At 44.3% G+C, this 13,334-nt stretch overlaps 1 protein-coding gene across 4 annotated transcripts in view; it reads left to right on the forward strand.

Moving 5' to 3' along the window:
- Nucleotides 1–13,334, forward strand: part of AMOT (angiomotin) — a 74,199-nt gene that overhangs the window by 45,271 nt on the left and 15,594 nt on the right. For all 4 annotated transcript variants that reach the window (XR_009560743.2, XM_030835722.2, XM_030835724.2 and 1 more), the window contains 5 exons: nt 1,518–1,667; nt 2,401–2,591; nt 10,011–10,133; nt 11,138–11,370; nt 12,505–13,191. Coding sequence is in view for 3 of the 4 variants with exons in the window: in XM_030835722.2 (XP_030691582.1) it covers nt 1,518–1,667; nt 2,401–2,591; nt 10,011–10,133; nt 11,138–11,370; nt 12,505–13,191 (1,384 nt within the window). In the remaining variant the exon portion in view is untranslated. The remainder of the gene's footprint in view (nt 1–1,517; nt 1,668–2,400; nt 2,592–10,010; nt 10,134–11,137; nt 11,371–12,504; nt 13,192–13,334) is intronic.

The raw sequence follows: 13,334 nt of genomic DNA on the forward strand, positions 1-13,334 counted from the left end.
GAGAATTTGTTGGAAAGTTAGAGTTGAGCTGAATTCTTGAATTTCCTTTGGACCATGTTATCAATAATATTTTCACATTTAAATCTTAATAATGAGAGTATCCCTAACCGCAGGTTTCACGAAAATAATAATAACAGATGTGACCAGCTTGGAAGAATTTCTACTTTAGAAAGAGTCCATGCGTTGATTTTATTAGCAAGAGAGGCACCCGCACAAGTATTATAGGTATGAAGAAGCACCATCTGCTCATTCCTAACAATTTGGGAAGGCTGCACTTTCCCCTATCTTCTTAGGTGTTGAGGGTATGTATGCCTTCTTTAAAAAGCTCTGAAATTCTCTTCATTCCTTCATTTCAACGGAGTCGGGGATTTACCATGATGGGATTTGCCTTGGAAGTTACAAGGGTACAAAGAACTCAAACTCTTAGTCCCAACCTGCTTCTACCTTTGTTTTTGGTTATGGTTCATAAGCTTGCAAAGAGGCAGAATCATATTTGATCTCATTTAGTCTTAGATTTGATTCATTACTTTGCATCTTTAGATATCTTTAAAGGTCCCAGAGTGATAGTTGAGAGATTACGGTCCAATGTTATCAACTCAGGCTCATGAGTGAGGCAGAAATCGCAAGTGACCTGTGTTCTTTTAATAAGAACTGGGGGAGGGGGCAGTGCTGGTCAATAAAGAGACTAAAGATGAACCATTGCATGGCAGCTTCACTTTTTTTTGGCTACACCGCGTCTTAGTTGCAGCATGCGGGATCTTCATTGCGGCACGCGGGATCATTAGTTGCGGCGTGAGGGATCTAGTTCCCTGACTGGGTATCGAACCCGTGCCCCCCGCATTGGGAGCGCAGAGTCTTAACCACTGGACAACCAGGGAAGTCCCAGCAGCTTCACTTTTGAGGAGCAGAAACATTCCAGGAGAGCAGTGATGATTACATCGAGTAATTACCAGGACTGTAGAGTTCAGAAAGACAATTCTGGCCTCCCTCTACGTGCAGCAGTTAACCACCCTTTTTCTCTCACTTGGAGAGGAGACAGCTATATAAAGTGGGTAGGCTTCCTTTCCATTCCGAATTAAACTCTTCTCCCTGGAGAGCCCCCCTTTTATTTTTTTTAGCATTCCCCTACTATAATGACCAAAGTAAGATATACCCTCTCCCAGAATATTACAGTTTATAGAGTGAAGAAGAGCAGAGGTGAGGACATCCATAAATGGGAATCTTAAGAGCTTGCCATCTAAGACAGACTCTACTGATAGAAATAGACTTGGGGAAAACATAGAGATGGGGAAGGAGGGAGAGATGAAAAAGGAGCTCGTAATTCCTATCCCTTGAGACATTATCTGTATGGTAAATACAAGGCAGCCCGATACTCATGAAGGACCTTCTTGCCATTCATGCTTTTCTGGAGCTGGACAGGAAGAGATCTAAACACAAGGCTGGATTTGGGGGCTGTATAACTGACCCTGTTGTTCTCTTTCCTTCTATCTTGTAATTCTCCCAACCTGGATTTTCAGCTGAAAAAGAAGCAAGTGTACGTAGATAAGGTGGAAAAGATGCAGCAAGCTCTCGTACAGCTCCAGGCAGCGTGTGAAAAACGAGAGCAGCTGGAGCACCGTCTCCGGACACGACTGGAGAGAGAACTGGAATCCCTCCGAATCCAGCAGGTATAGAGAACGTCAAGAAAATGAGATTGCTCCTCATTGCTTATTTGTCAGATAGTGTCTGACATGAGAATCCAAAAACACACTCTTACTCATCTTCAGGTTTTTTGCCCCAACTGATCTTACTCCAGGGCGCCTCCCAATTGTAAAGATGAAGTTGGCTTCCTTAGCTTCCTATCGCAGCAAAATCCTTAATGCCTATTATCTTGCACTTTTTGTTTTCATATGAACCCCAGAAACGGTAGGCCCTATAAGAAGTGAAGATACTATACAGATAGACTCCTGGACATTTTAGGATTGGAAATGGTCTTTAGAATCATTTGGCCATATATCTCCTCATTTTTAGATGAGAGAAAATCAAGACCCAGGAAAGGTGGCATGACTCCCTTAAGGTCATACAACAAGTTTAGGGGCAAGGCAGAGACCAAATCCTAGATTTTTAATTTCCGTTTCTATGGAGAACCATGCTGGCCGGCAGGGCTAGTGATTTTTAAACCATTGATCCACTTTCTGAGCAGCACGACCATTTGACACGGCAGGCTCCTTTCGTGATCGAGAGTCTCGTACTCAAGCCCGAGGTAGAAAGTCCTATGAATTCCCCTTGCTTCTGAATCGGAATCCAAACTGAAGTGGCTTGGGCAGTAATCCTTTCCAAAAATGAGGGCTCTTCAAATGGGACTCAGCCACTGTGGTCCTAACTCATTAACATCTGGGGTCTCGGCATCTCCTCCCACAGCGCCAGGGCAACTCTCAGCCCACCAATGTTTCAGAATACAATGCCGCTGCACTGATGGAGCTCCTTCGTGAGAAGGAGGAGAGGATCCTGGCCCTGGAAGCTGACATGACTAAGTGGGAGCAGAAGTATTTAGAGGAGAATGTGATGAGACATTTTGCTCTGGACGCTGCGGCCACCGTAGCTGCTCAGAGGTAAGTAGCTGGCTGGTAGAGCCCCTGAATGAAGGGCAGGGGTGGTGTGGAGAACAGAAAAGTGACTGATGAATAGACTTTCCAGTGTTTTTTTGCCCATAATGTTGTTTCTTTTTTCTCAGTTTCTGTTTAAGTGTGTGGTTTTTGTTTTTTTTCAATCTGGTTATGCAGAGACTGAACAACTGTGGGGCAGAGGGTCCAGGATTTGTAAATTAAAGTTACTGACGAACTTACTGGAATCATAGTTCAGCTTTCTTCAGGAGCCAGAACACTTGCAGATGGGATCAACTGAACGTCCACACACCTCCTTCCCCAAAGCCTCAGGTTCTTTCAGCCACATGTGTAGGTTTCTTTGTTTAGCCCCAGGACTGGAATGAAAGCTTCTCCAGAGAAATGCCACTCAGAAACTAAATGTCACTCAGGAGTGGCTACTGCCATTTGATAGCTCTGGCTTGTCCAAGGTATGCCAAAGACTGTGCTGAACATGAATCCATCCCTGCCCTTTGAGAAGGTCTATATTTGAAGCCCACATTCTCTGTGCCTCCAAGTTCATCACATGTAAGCAGTCACATTCCATTTGGTAAGGGAGAGAAAGTGGCAGGAGGCGTTTTCATTTTTTGCCCTTCATGTGTTCCCCTTTTCTCATTATAAACATTTATTATTGCTCTTTGGAGGACACAGTGCTCTTATCCAGTTTGTCTCGCTGCTGTTTGTAATCATCAGTTGGGAAAGAAACAAAAGCTCAATTCAAATCAGGAGATGATGTGGATTGTTGGAGATACAGACAGGGCCATGGTCTGGAGTTGGGTATCTAAAGCAGGCTATAGCATATTGCACCCAGATAGGTCTCTATCCAGAAAGTTATTAAAAACCATGGCGTTGTTTTTAGCATTCTCCTAAATGCGGTGAGCCGGCAGAGCCTGGCAGCACTTGCCAGACTTTGGGTTGGAATATGTGTGTGGAGGAGGCAGTGGATACATTTATTTTCGAGTCCTTCTCATCCCAAATCAGAGGAAGGTCAATGCTTAAAAGCTGGACTGGTGGTTTGTAAACCTATTCCCAATTCTTCAGGAAGACATCTTACGTTTCTCTAACATGCTCTGTCTGTCTCCAGATACCCCCTATAAACCTTAAACAGATTGAAATTGCCTGTGCCTTGATTTTGAGGTCCTCATGGGCTTAAGCTTACCTGTCTTTTTTTTTTCTTTTTCTGAGAACGGTGTGCTCAGTCCATGCCAGTGTAGTAATAGAGTGCAGAGAAGCCCCAGCTGGGCTGGAAGATGGTTGATAAGTTTGTAGGCAGCTTAGAAGCAGAATGAAGTGTAATGTTAGCTGTTGGTTCCCAAGAAAACACCTGTGCCCAGTGCTTGTTCAGAGGTTATTCAGGAAACCCTAACACTGACAAAGAGGTGCAGGGCATTTTGGTCATCTTTGAGCAGAAACTTAGAAAGATACAGCTCATGAAAGTGTGCGGTGTAAGAAAATGTTGGAAAGCCAGGGTTCTTGGTGCTGGGAAGTTCACTGTTGAAACTGACTTCAGAATAGACTCCAAGTCAAAATGCAGGAAAGCTAGGAGGTTGTCATTTGGGGGCCTTGTATAAAGAAACTACCCCTTTCCTTCCTCCCTGGAAAGTTTTGAATATTGGGAGAATCCCCTTTCAGATGGATTTCTTTCCAGAATCTGTTGGCTCCCATAAAATAGATTTAATTTAAATTGAATTCCTTTAAATCACCAGGTAGAAAGTTTCCATGCAATCACTGTTTTCAGTAAATGCTTATCATTTAATATGGTAAAAAGCAGTCAGTTCCCACCTAATAGGAACACTTTGTAATAGTTTCCCGGACAAACATTCCATATCTGGACTGTGTACCTTTTGATGCCTATTAATACAACCCACAGAAGAGACTGAGAGATTGTATTTGAATTCCTGTAAAATGAGAGAATTGGACTAGGTGATTGTTCCAGACCCTTCTATTGCTAAGATTATACTATTTTTCCAAAGATTTGCTTCTTATGCTCTGCCACGGAGATTAGTTTCCTTCTCCTCCTTTCTTTCTTTCTTTATGAGATTTCAAATTTGGAAAGTAACATTCAGAAAACTTTGTTTCAGAACCTGTGGGCTCTTCTGCCTTCCCTTCCAACATCTCTTCTTGCCATTTCTTTTCTGTCCAGTGATTTCACTTTCCCTCCTCCCAACCCTAAATGTACTGACCAAGGTTCTGTTCCTCACCCCTTTCTGTAGTAAAGGCTTTATATTCTATTTTCTTCCAAAATAATTTTTAAGTGCCTAGGATATTGGCTGCAGATGGAAAGTGCTCAACATATGTTTGAGTAATGAAGGAAGGAAAAAAAGGAGAAAAAAGAAAGAGGGCAAAAGGAAGAAGTAAAAGAAGAAAGGAAATGCTTTCTAACTCTATACAACTTAAATCCTTAAATCTAGTGCCACATTGTACCAGCCTGCTCAGTTTCTGTGTATTCTGCTTATTATTCTGAGATATTAAGTATCTCAAACTTAATATATTTGTAAAATAATAGCTCATACATAAATAATAAGTTGTACAATTAGGAAATGTTGCTGGGGTCATACAATGGTAGTTGTAGAAATTTTTCAATTGAAGTACTAGTCACATATTTAAAAACCACTTATTTTAAGTGTCTGGTTTGGTGAATGTTGGTAATTATATATAATAATGTAGCCACCACTACCGTCAAGATAGAGGACACATTCTAAAGTGCCCTTATGCCCCTTTAACTTGATCCCCTCCTCCCATGCCTGACCCCAGACAACATCTGTTGTCATTGTAATTTTGCCTTTTCTAGAACGTCATATAAAAAGAGCCATATAATATGTACTTTTTCTGTTTGATGTCTTTCACTCAGCATGATTACTTTGAGCTTGCTCTAAGTTAATGCATATATCAATAGGTTATTCCTTTTTATTGCTGAGTAGTGCTCCATAGCATGGATGTACCACAGTTTATGCATTCACTTGATGATGGACATTCGGATTGTTTCCAGTGTTTGGCCACTGTGAATAATAAAATATAGATTTTTAATATAGGAATAGACATCTGTCTTTTCTCAGGTGAGAAGACATATTGGGTTATCTGTTTTATACCCATTCCGGCATTTTGATTCTGTGAAGCATCTCTTGTCAAAGGGAAAGCTGTCAATGCAAGAAATCACACGTAGTGTTTACTATATAAGATACGCTTCTAAGCGCTTTACAGTTATTGCTTATCTTCACAATAATTCTTTGAGAGAAGTACTGGTATCCATTCTACAGATGAGGAAACTGAGGCACAGACAAATTAAAGAATTCCCCTAAGATCACACAGCTACTAAGAGGCAGAAGAACCAGGACTTAAATCTACATTTTTGACACCTTGAGTGCTATATATACTCTGCTGCCTCCCAGATAGGATGATTTCAAAGATGGTGAAATAGGGAGTATTACCTGTTCAAGAGTTACTATTTGAGGCTTATTATTTAGTTTCTTAGACTATTATAAATAATCACAAAACATGGCCTATATTATAACTTCATATTATTGTGTTCCTAGAGTATTCCTCTCCAGATGCTTAATGTAGATGAGGGAAATTACTACCAAGTAGGAGTTCATCTCAGAAGAACTGATTTGGCAGTGCAGATCTTTAGTTTCAGCTCACAAATGGTGATTTATTTCCGAATAGCAGCAAAAAGATAACACACCCGATCAACCAGTAATTTATTTCTTTGCATTTACTGAATCAGGTTGTTATCTTTCTCTGAATGTGCAGTGTTTCACTTTTATTTGGGACAAAGTAAATCTGGGAAAGAAGGAAGTAAAGAAAGGGAAAGCAGAAGGTAGAAACTGGTCACACACGTGACGCATGTCTACCTAGTCTTGCGTTGTGGAGGCCTTTCTCAGGTTCCGTCCCCTGCTTTCTTCTCATTCTACCTTCTGTCTTAGTTATCTTGTTCTCTACTATAGCTTCAAATAGTAACTCTGACATCTCTAAGATTAAAGTTAGAATTTTCAACAACTTGTTGGATGGATATTGTCATATGGCTATCCATAAGACACTTTAAGTCCACTGTAACTAAAATCAAAACCCATTATAGGGCTTCCCTGGTGGCGCAGTGGTTGAGAGTCCGCCTGCCGATGCAGGGGACACAGGTTCGTGCCCCGGTCCGGGAAGATCCCACATGCCGTAGAGCGGCTGGGCCCGTGAGCCATGGCCGCTGAGCCTGCGTGTCCGGAGCCTGTGCTCCACAGTGGGAGAGGCCACAACAGTGAGAGGCCCGCGTACCGCAAAAAAAAAAAAAAAAAAAAAAAAAAAACAACCATTATAGGCATTTTCCAAAAAGAAAGAAAGTTCTCCTTGGTTTCCTATCACAGAAAACGAGCAGTATGCCATCTTTTCTAGTCATTTGAATTAGAAACAACAAAGTCCTCATTCATTCTTCCCTCTCCCTAACACCCACATTTAAATAGTCTCCAAGTTCTAGCAGTTCTGCGTCCTGTAGCCTGTTTCCATTTCCCTTGCCACTTCGCCGGGTCCTGTTTTCAATATCTCTTGCTGGGATTATAACCTTTCTGACTGGTCTGCCCGATTCCAGTATTATGGCCCCTCTAATCCCTCCATTACATTTCAGCAGAGATAATGCTGTCTTCCTGAACCACAGCTTGGATCATTTCATTCCCTTTGAAAAGCTCTAATAAGCTTCACTGCCTATTGGAATAAAGTCCAAACTAATTTCTGTAATAGTTGATTATTTACTTTTTTCCCCTCCCCTTGCAAGTTCCCTACAGTCGGGGACTAGTCTTATCCATGTCCATCCACTCTCCAGCCTCCCAGGAACTTCAAACACACTGCTCCACTCATGGTTGAGTTCCCATTTTAAATAAACAAAAGGGTGCTACCGATAGGAAAAAGATGGACTTGAAGTTTAAAAGGCCGCTAGATGTTTTAATTAGGAGGTCATGGGTGACATTCTAGAAAGCAGTGTAAGTAATGTGACGGGGATAACTTCATCAGAGGAAGGAGAGAGAAGATGACTGGAGGAATAGTTGCCAGAAACCATTTACTTAAGAATTTGAGGTGCAGGATAGTAATTCAGGGATAATGCGGTTTGGGGTCTGTAGGTTGTCATTTCAAGCCCAGCATCTCTCTACTGATGTGCTTAAGGGTAGGCTCAGAGTACTGGAAGTTAGCAGGCCAAGTTGCTTCCTCAAATGCTGTGCCTGCTTGCTTTTGCTTAAGCCATTGCTCAGTAGCCCCAGTCTTCTAGAAGGAAGATTGATGTTGAAGGCCGTCCTGGCAGCTCTGTAGGAATTCACTAAGTGCCCCACATTTTCAGGCTCCATTCCTGAGGAGTTCACAGTGTCCATATCAATTAGCTGGCAGGCCTCTGTGTCCCCAGAATGGTCTTTTATGCAATGAAAGTGGCTCCCCCAGGGACAAACCGTACGCTCAAGTCCCCAGTGTCCGTAGACACTGTGCACTTTTAAAAGAGGCCTGCCTCTGAAGCCTCTGCCATCACATTGGAACTCTGCACTGCGGGGATCGCCTCCAGGATCATACCAAGAGCTGGAATTCATTCAACTCATACTCTCTTGTATGTTATTCTCTTTCTACCTACACTTTTCTCCCTTAATAATAACTTGTTGAGTGTTTTTACTGTGCCTGGCACTGCATGTTTTACATGCACACTTTCATTTCATCCCCCCCAAAATCCCATGAGATATAAGTATAATTATTATCTCAATTTTGCAAACAAGGAGCCTGAGGCTTAGAGCAGTTAACCCAATTCCTGAGCTCATAGAGTTTGTTAGTGGCAGAGGACTAGGGAAAGTGGGACTTGACCCTGGCATGGCCTATAGTCAGGGCCTGTGCTCTCAACACTACACAATGCTGCTTCCTCTTGGGTACTTTGGAACACAGGGGCCATTCCCAGTAGGACTACAAGCCAGTGAACTGCACTAGAGCAAGTGTAGAATTCCGAGATACTAAAATATTTTGAATTTAGCAAATGATGAAAGCCACTGGGGTCCTTTCCCTTCTTGTTCTCCAGTTATTTCACCATTCAAATGAATTGTTTCCACCTTGCATATAAGGTGAAGCATTTTGGGGAACAGTAGTTTTGCAGAAGCTCACCAAAATTCCCCAACTTTAATACCAACTTTCTGCCTCTTCATTTCCCTGCTCCTTCACAGCCATCTGCACTGGTCACAATCTCTATGCTAACAGGACATAACCAGCTGCCAGCAGAAGAGATGCCTGGAGTTCTCCCACAGATCCGCATTCTCAGAGGAAGTATAATGCAGCAGTGCCAGTTCATTGTTTCCTCAGCCTATAGTCTGGTTTTCTTTAAGACCAATATAATGACATCAACATTCTTCCTAAACTCGTTTTCTTTCCCTCCAAGTTACTCAAATGCGATCCAGTTTTCTTTCTTCCCTTCCCTCTTTACTCTACCACTAGTTCTAAATGAACTAAAGAAAGATGCATGACGTCACTTATCAGGAGGGTATAGGATTCCCATTATGTGTTTGACTTGTGCTGTTTAAACATCAGCCTTGCCCATGGGTTACATCCTTTCCCCTCCTCTCCTCTCCTCTCCTTTCCTCACTTCTCTTCTCTTTTCTCTCTCTCTCTCTCTCTCTCACACACACACACACACACACTCTTCTCCTTATTAATTACCCCTTGAGTTAATGGCCTGAGACACTTTCAGATGGAACATGATGGTCCCTCATGCAGTTGGGACTCTGGCAAGAGATTAGTCACTTAGTTGGGGGAGACTCATTGATTTGGCACTTGAATGTTTCAGATATAGCTTAGATAGGAATCAAGGGGCACGGACTCAAAGGCCCTGCTTCTCACTCAGCTCCCATGCCCTACCTGAACTTGGCTATTGACATGTCTAGAGTTCATTTCTAGCAAACACTCAGGTGGAGTTACTGCTGTTGAATGTAGCAATAGCTCTTTGGTACTTTCTCTGACTTCCTTCAAAGTCTAGCCTTTTCCCCTTCATGACTGTCATGAGAATAAAGTGGGCATATCTCATATGTAATATAAATAATCATATAAAGTGGAAATATGAATATCTTCCTATTGCCTGGTCATGATCTACAAACTTGAAGGGACTTTCTGCCAGAGGTTTTGGGAGGGTGTCTCTCTAGTTCTGAAGGCAAGCCTGTGCACTTCTCATAGAATTCATCACTGACTTTTGCACTTATGTCTGTCAATAACCTCTTCTAGCTCTGAAAGCTGAACCTTCCCATCTTGGAGATTCTTATCAGTAAGTCACCCGGAAACCGACCTTTCCTAATAAGTTTGATTTCAGTGTAGGGCCTTCCAGCCTAAGGCTTTTGACTTAGGACAGAGATTTTGTTGCCCTCCCGTCATTATCACTGCCATTTTCCTTCCCAGGGACACAACAGTCATCAGCCACTCTCCTAACACCAGCTATGACACAGCTCTAGAAGCTCGCATCCAGAAGGAGGAAGAAGAAATCTTGATGGCCAACAAGCGTTGCCTTGACATGGAGGGCAGGTAAAATGTTGATCTGGACTCTGGTGGATCTGAGAAGTTGATATGGAGACCAGATAGGTCAGTAGGGAAGGGCAAGCATCTTCATTCACAACAGGGGGACCTGATAATGCAGCCTCCCCCAACCCCTGCACCCCTGCCAGCCTGTTATTTAGGATTTGAGATGCAATGACCTTTACCTTGATCATTCCCACTAACTCTGGAATTCCAAGTAACACTGCTTTTCCCATTGTCCTTGGTAAATTGCTTCCATATGCCCTCTGCCAGAACTGAATTGTTGGGATTTGCACTCTGAGGTATTCTTTCTAGCATTGCACCTCAACTCTGTGGTACAGCAGAGTGCTCGGTAAAAGAACATCCACTCAGGGCTTCCCTGGTGGCGCAGTGGATGGGAGACCGCCTGCCGATGCAGGGGACACGGGTTCGTGCCCCGGGTCCGGGAAGATCCCACATGCCGCGGAGCGGCTGGGCCCGTGAGCCATGGCCGCTGAGCCTGTGCGTCCGGAGCCTGTGCTCCGCAACGGGAGAGGCCACAGCGGTGAGGGGCCTGTGTACCACAAAAAAAAAAAAAAAAAAGAACATCCACTCAAACTCGGAGATAGGGCATCTGATGTCTCTTACAAGCGCGTGATCATTTACTTATTAGCCGAAGTAGCCCATTCTTAGAAGTTCTCATCTTCTCACTGACTGACTCATCATTTCCATTGACTCAGATTCTTCACTAAGGTACCCACTACATCAGTTTACTCTCTCATATACAGCCCTTCTTTTCACAGATACTTTTCTTTGGCTTCCTAAGGTTTAACTGACAACTCCTGGATGTTCCTCTGTGCCCATATGGGTGTGCATTAAAAATTGTTGCACACTGTCTCTTGTCTTACAACTCAGAAATAAGTAGACCACCCCCTAGTCAAAAATATAACGGAAGCTCAAGTCCATGCAGGAAGTGAGACCAGAACCTGGAGGTGGCAACAGTGTTTTATATGTTCTTTGTCTTTGGCTCCTAGGATTAAGACCCTCCATGCCCAGATTATTGAGAAGGATGCCATGATCAAGGTACTCCAGCAGCGTTCCCGGAAGGAGCCAAGTAAGACAGAGCAGCTGTCATCCATGCGGCCAGCAAAGTCTCTGATGTCCATTTCCAATGCTGGATCAGGCTTGCTCTCCCATTCTTCCACCCTGACTGGCACCCCCATCATGGAAGAGAAGCGGGATGACAAGAGCTGGAAGGGGAGCCTAGGTAATGACAGTAAATAAGGAAGATTAAAGTGACACGTTTAAAGAGAGCCCTGACTTGGATATGTGCCCACGTGGCAATGAGAAGGAGTAATAGTCCCACTTCTAGAGAGGAAGATATACCTGGTTGGGTTTTGTCCTCCTGAGAGGCTGACTGCATATTTAGCAGACACCATGAAGTCTCACTGAGAGAACACTGGTTGAAGCCACAGCCCTAGACGATAAGAATCCTGAGTTCTGTTTGGGTGGGAAAGAAGATAACTTCAATTTCCTCTTAAAACTTCTCAGCTTTGGCCTTGGCCATGCGGAACCTTTTGTCTTTGTCCAAAGCCCATGTGGCTTTCGTGTCATTGAAAATTTCAAAATTCCAGCTTTTTCTGTGTTCTTTCCTCCCATATAATAGGAGGACGCAGAGTTCTAGTTAAGCTAAATGGAGCTGGGTGGCAGGTTTTTGTTACCAGAATATTCTGAGATGAGAACAGAATGTACTTTTTCATTCCATTCCTGTCCATTCCTTCCCCTCTAATCAAAACCCCAGAAGTATTGTGGATACCACGAGGCACATTTTTGGAGGCTGAGGAAACAAGCTATGTATATTTTAATTTGAGCTCTCTTTGTTGCTTCTAATACCTTTCTTGGTCCTCTGACACTTGCAGTGTCCTTTGCTTAGAATAGGTATTTGGGGGACCATGGTCATGGTTAGAACCTTAGATCACACAATTACTATCACACTCCTCTGCGACCACAGACTTCTTTCCCTGATCCTTTCCAGCTGTTTGGTAATGGCTGGTGTTGGTTATAAGTGGAACCAAGTAGAAGCATTCTGACAGCTCGTTGGAAATCAATCACCATTGGAAAAATAAATCAGAACAGATACCCAGGACACTTAAAGGTTTAATACGTTTCGCTGGGGGATTAAAGAATGAGAACCAGAAGGGATCTGCCAAGTCTGAAAGAAGCTTTTAGCCACGGTGGGAGGTGCCTGACAAACTGATTCCTGGGTTCACTGGAGGCAAAAGTAGAGAATTTGGGACCATTCCTATTCCTCCTGAACCTCCTGCAAGGAAGAAGAGGTAATCGGATGTCTATATTGGAATAGCCTGTAGTTTTCTAAGCTCTTTCCCTCTTTCCTTTGTAGGTATCCTCCTGGGTGGAGACTACCGTGCCGAGTCTGTCCCTTCCACCCCCTCGCCTGTGCCGCCCTCGACTCCCCTACTGTCAGCTCACTCCAAGACAGGCAGCCGGGACTGCAGCACGCAAACAGAACGGGGAACGGAACCCAACAAAACCGCAGCTGTCGCTCCCATCTCTGTTCCTGCTCCAGTTGCTGCTGCCGCCACTGCTGCCGCCATCACTGCCACCGCTGCCACCAACACCACCACCATGGTAGCTGCTGCTCCAGTGGCTGTCGCTGCTGCCGCTCCAGCCGCCGCCACCGCCGCCGCCCCGTCTCCAGCAACTGCTGCTGCTGCTCTCGCTGCTGCTGTTTCTCCAGCTGCTGCTGCTGCTCAGATTCCAGCTGCTGCCTCTGCTGTTGCTGCTGCTGTTGTTGCTCCTGCTGCTGCTGCTGCTGTTCAGCTTGCTCCAGCTGCTCCGGCTCCGGTTCCAGCTCCGGCTCCAACTCCAGTTCCGGCTTCAGCAGCGGCTCAGGCTTCTGCTCCAGCTCAGACTCAGGCACCAACTCCAGCTCCGGCTGCAGCTGCTCCTCCAGCTCCAGCTCCAGCTCCAGCTTTGGCTCAGGCTGAGGCTCCTGCAAGTCCAGCTGCCGGTTCTGGACCACGTCGTTTGTCTATACCAAGTTTGAGCTGCAATCCAGATAAGACAGGTAGTAATTCTCTGGATCAGGTAGCCCTGGGTTCCGCCCTCAGTGACAGATCGGGTGGTTGGCCCGCTGTTTAGGCACAGCCGGTCATATGAGCAGGGCTTTTCAAGTTCTAAAGCGGATTAATCAGAGGAGATAGGGGCAGA

Source organism: Globicephala melas, chromosome X (genome assembly GCF_963455315.2).
Source record: "Globicephala melas chromosome X, mGloMel1.2, whole genome shotgun sequence".
In the NCBI taxonomy this organism is placed as follows: Eukaryota; Metazoa; Chordata; class Mammalia; order Artiodactyla; family Delphinidae; genus Globicephala; species Globicephala melas.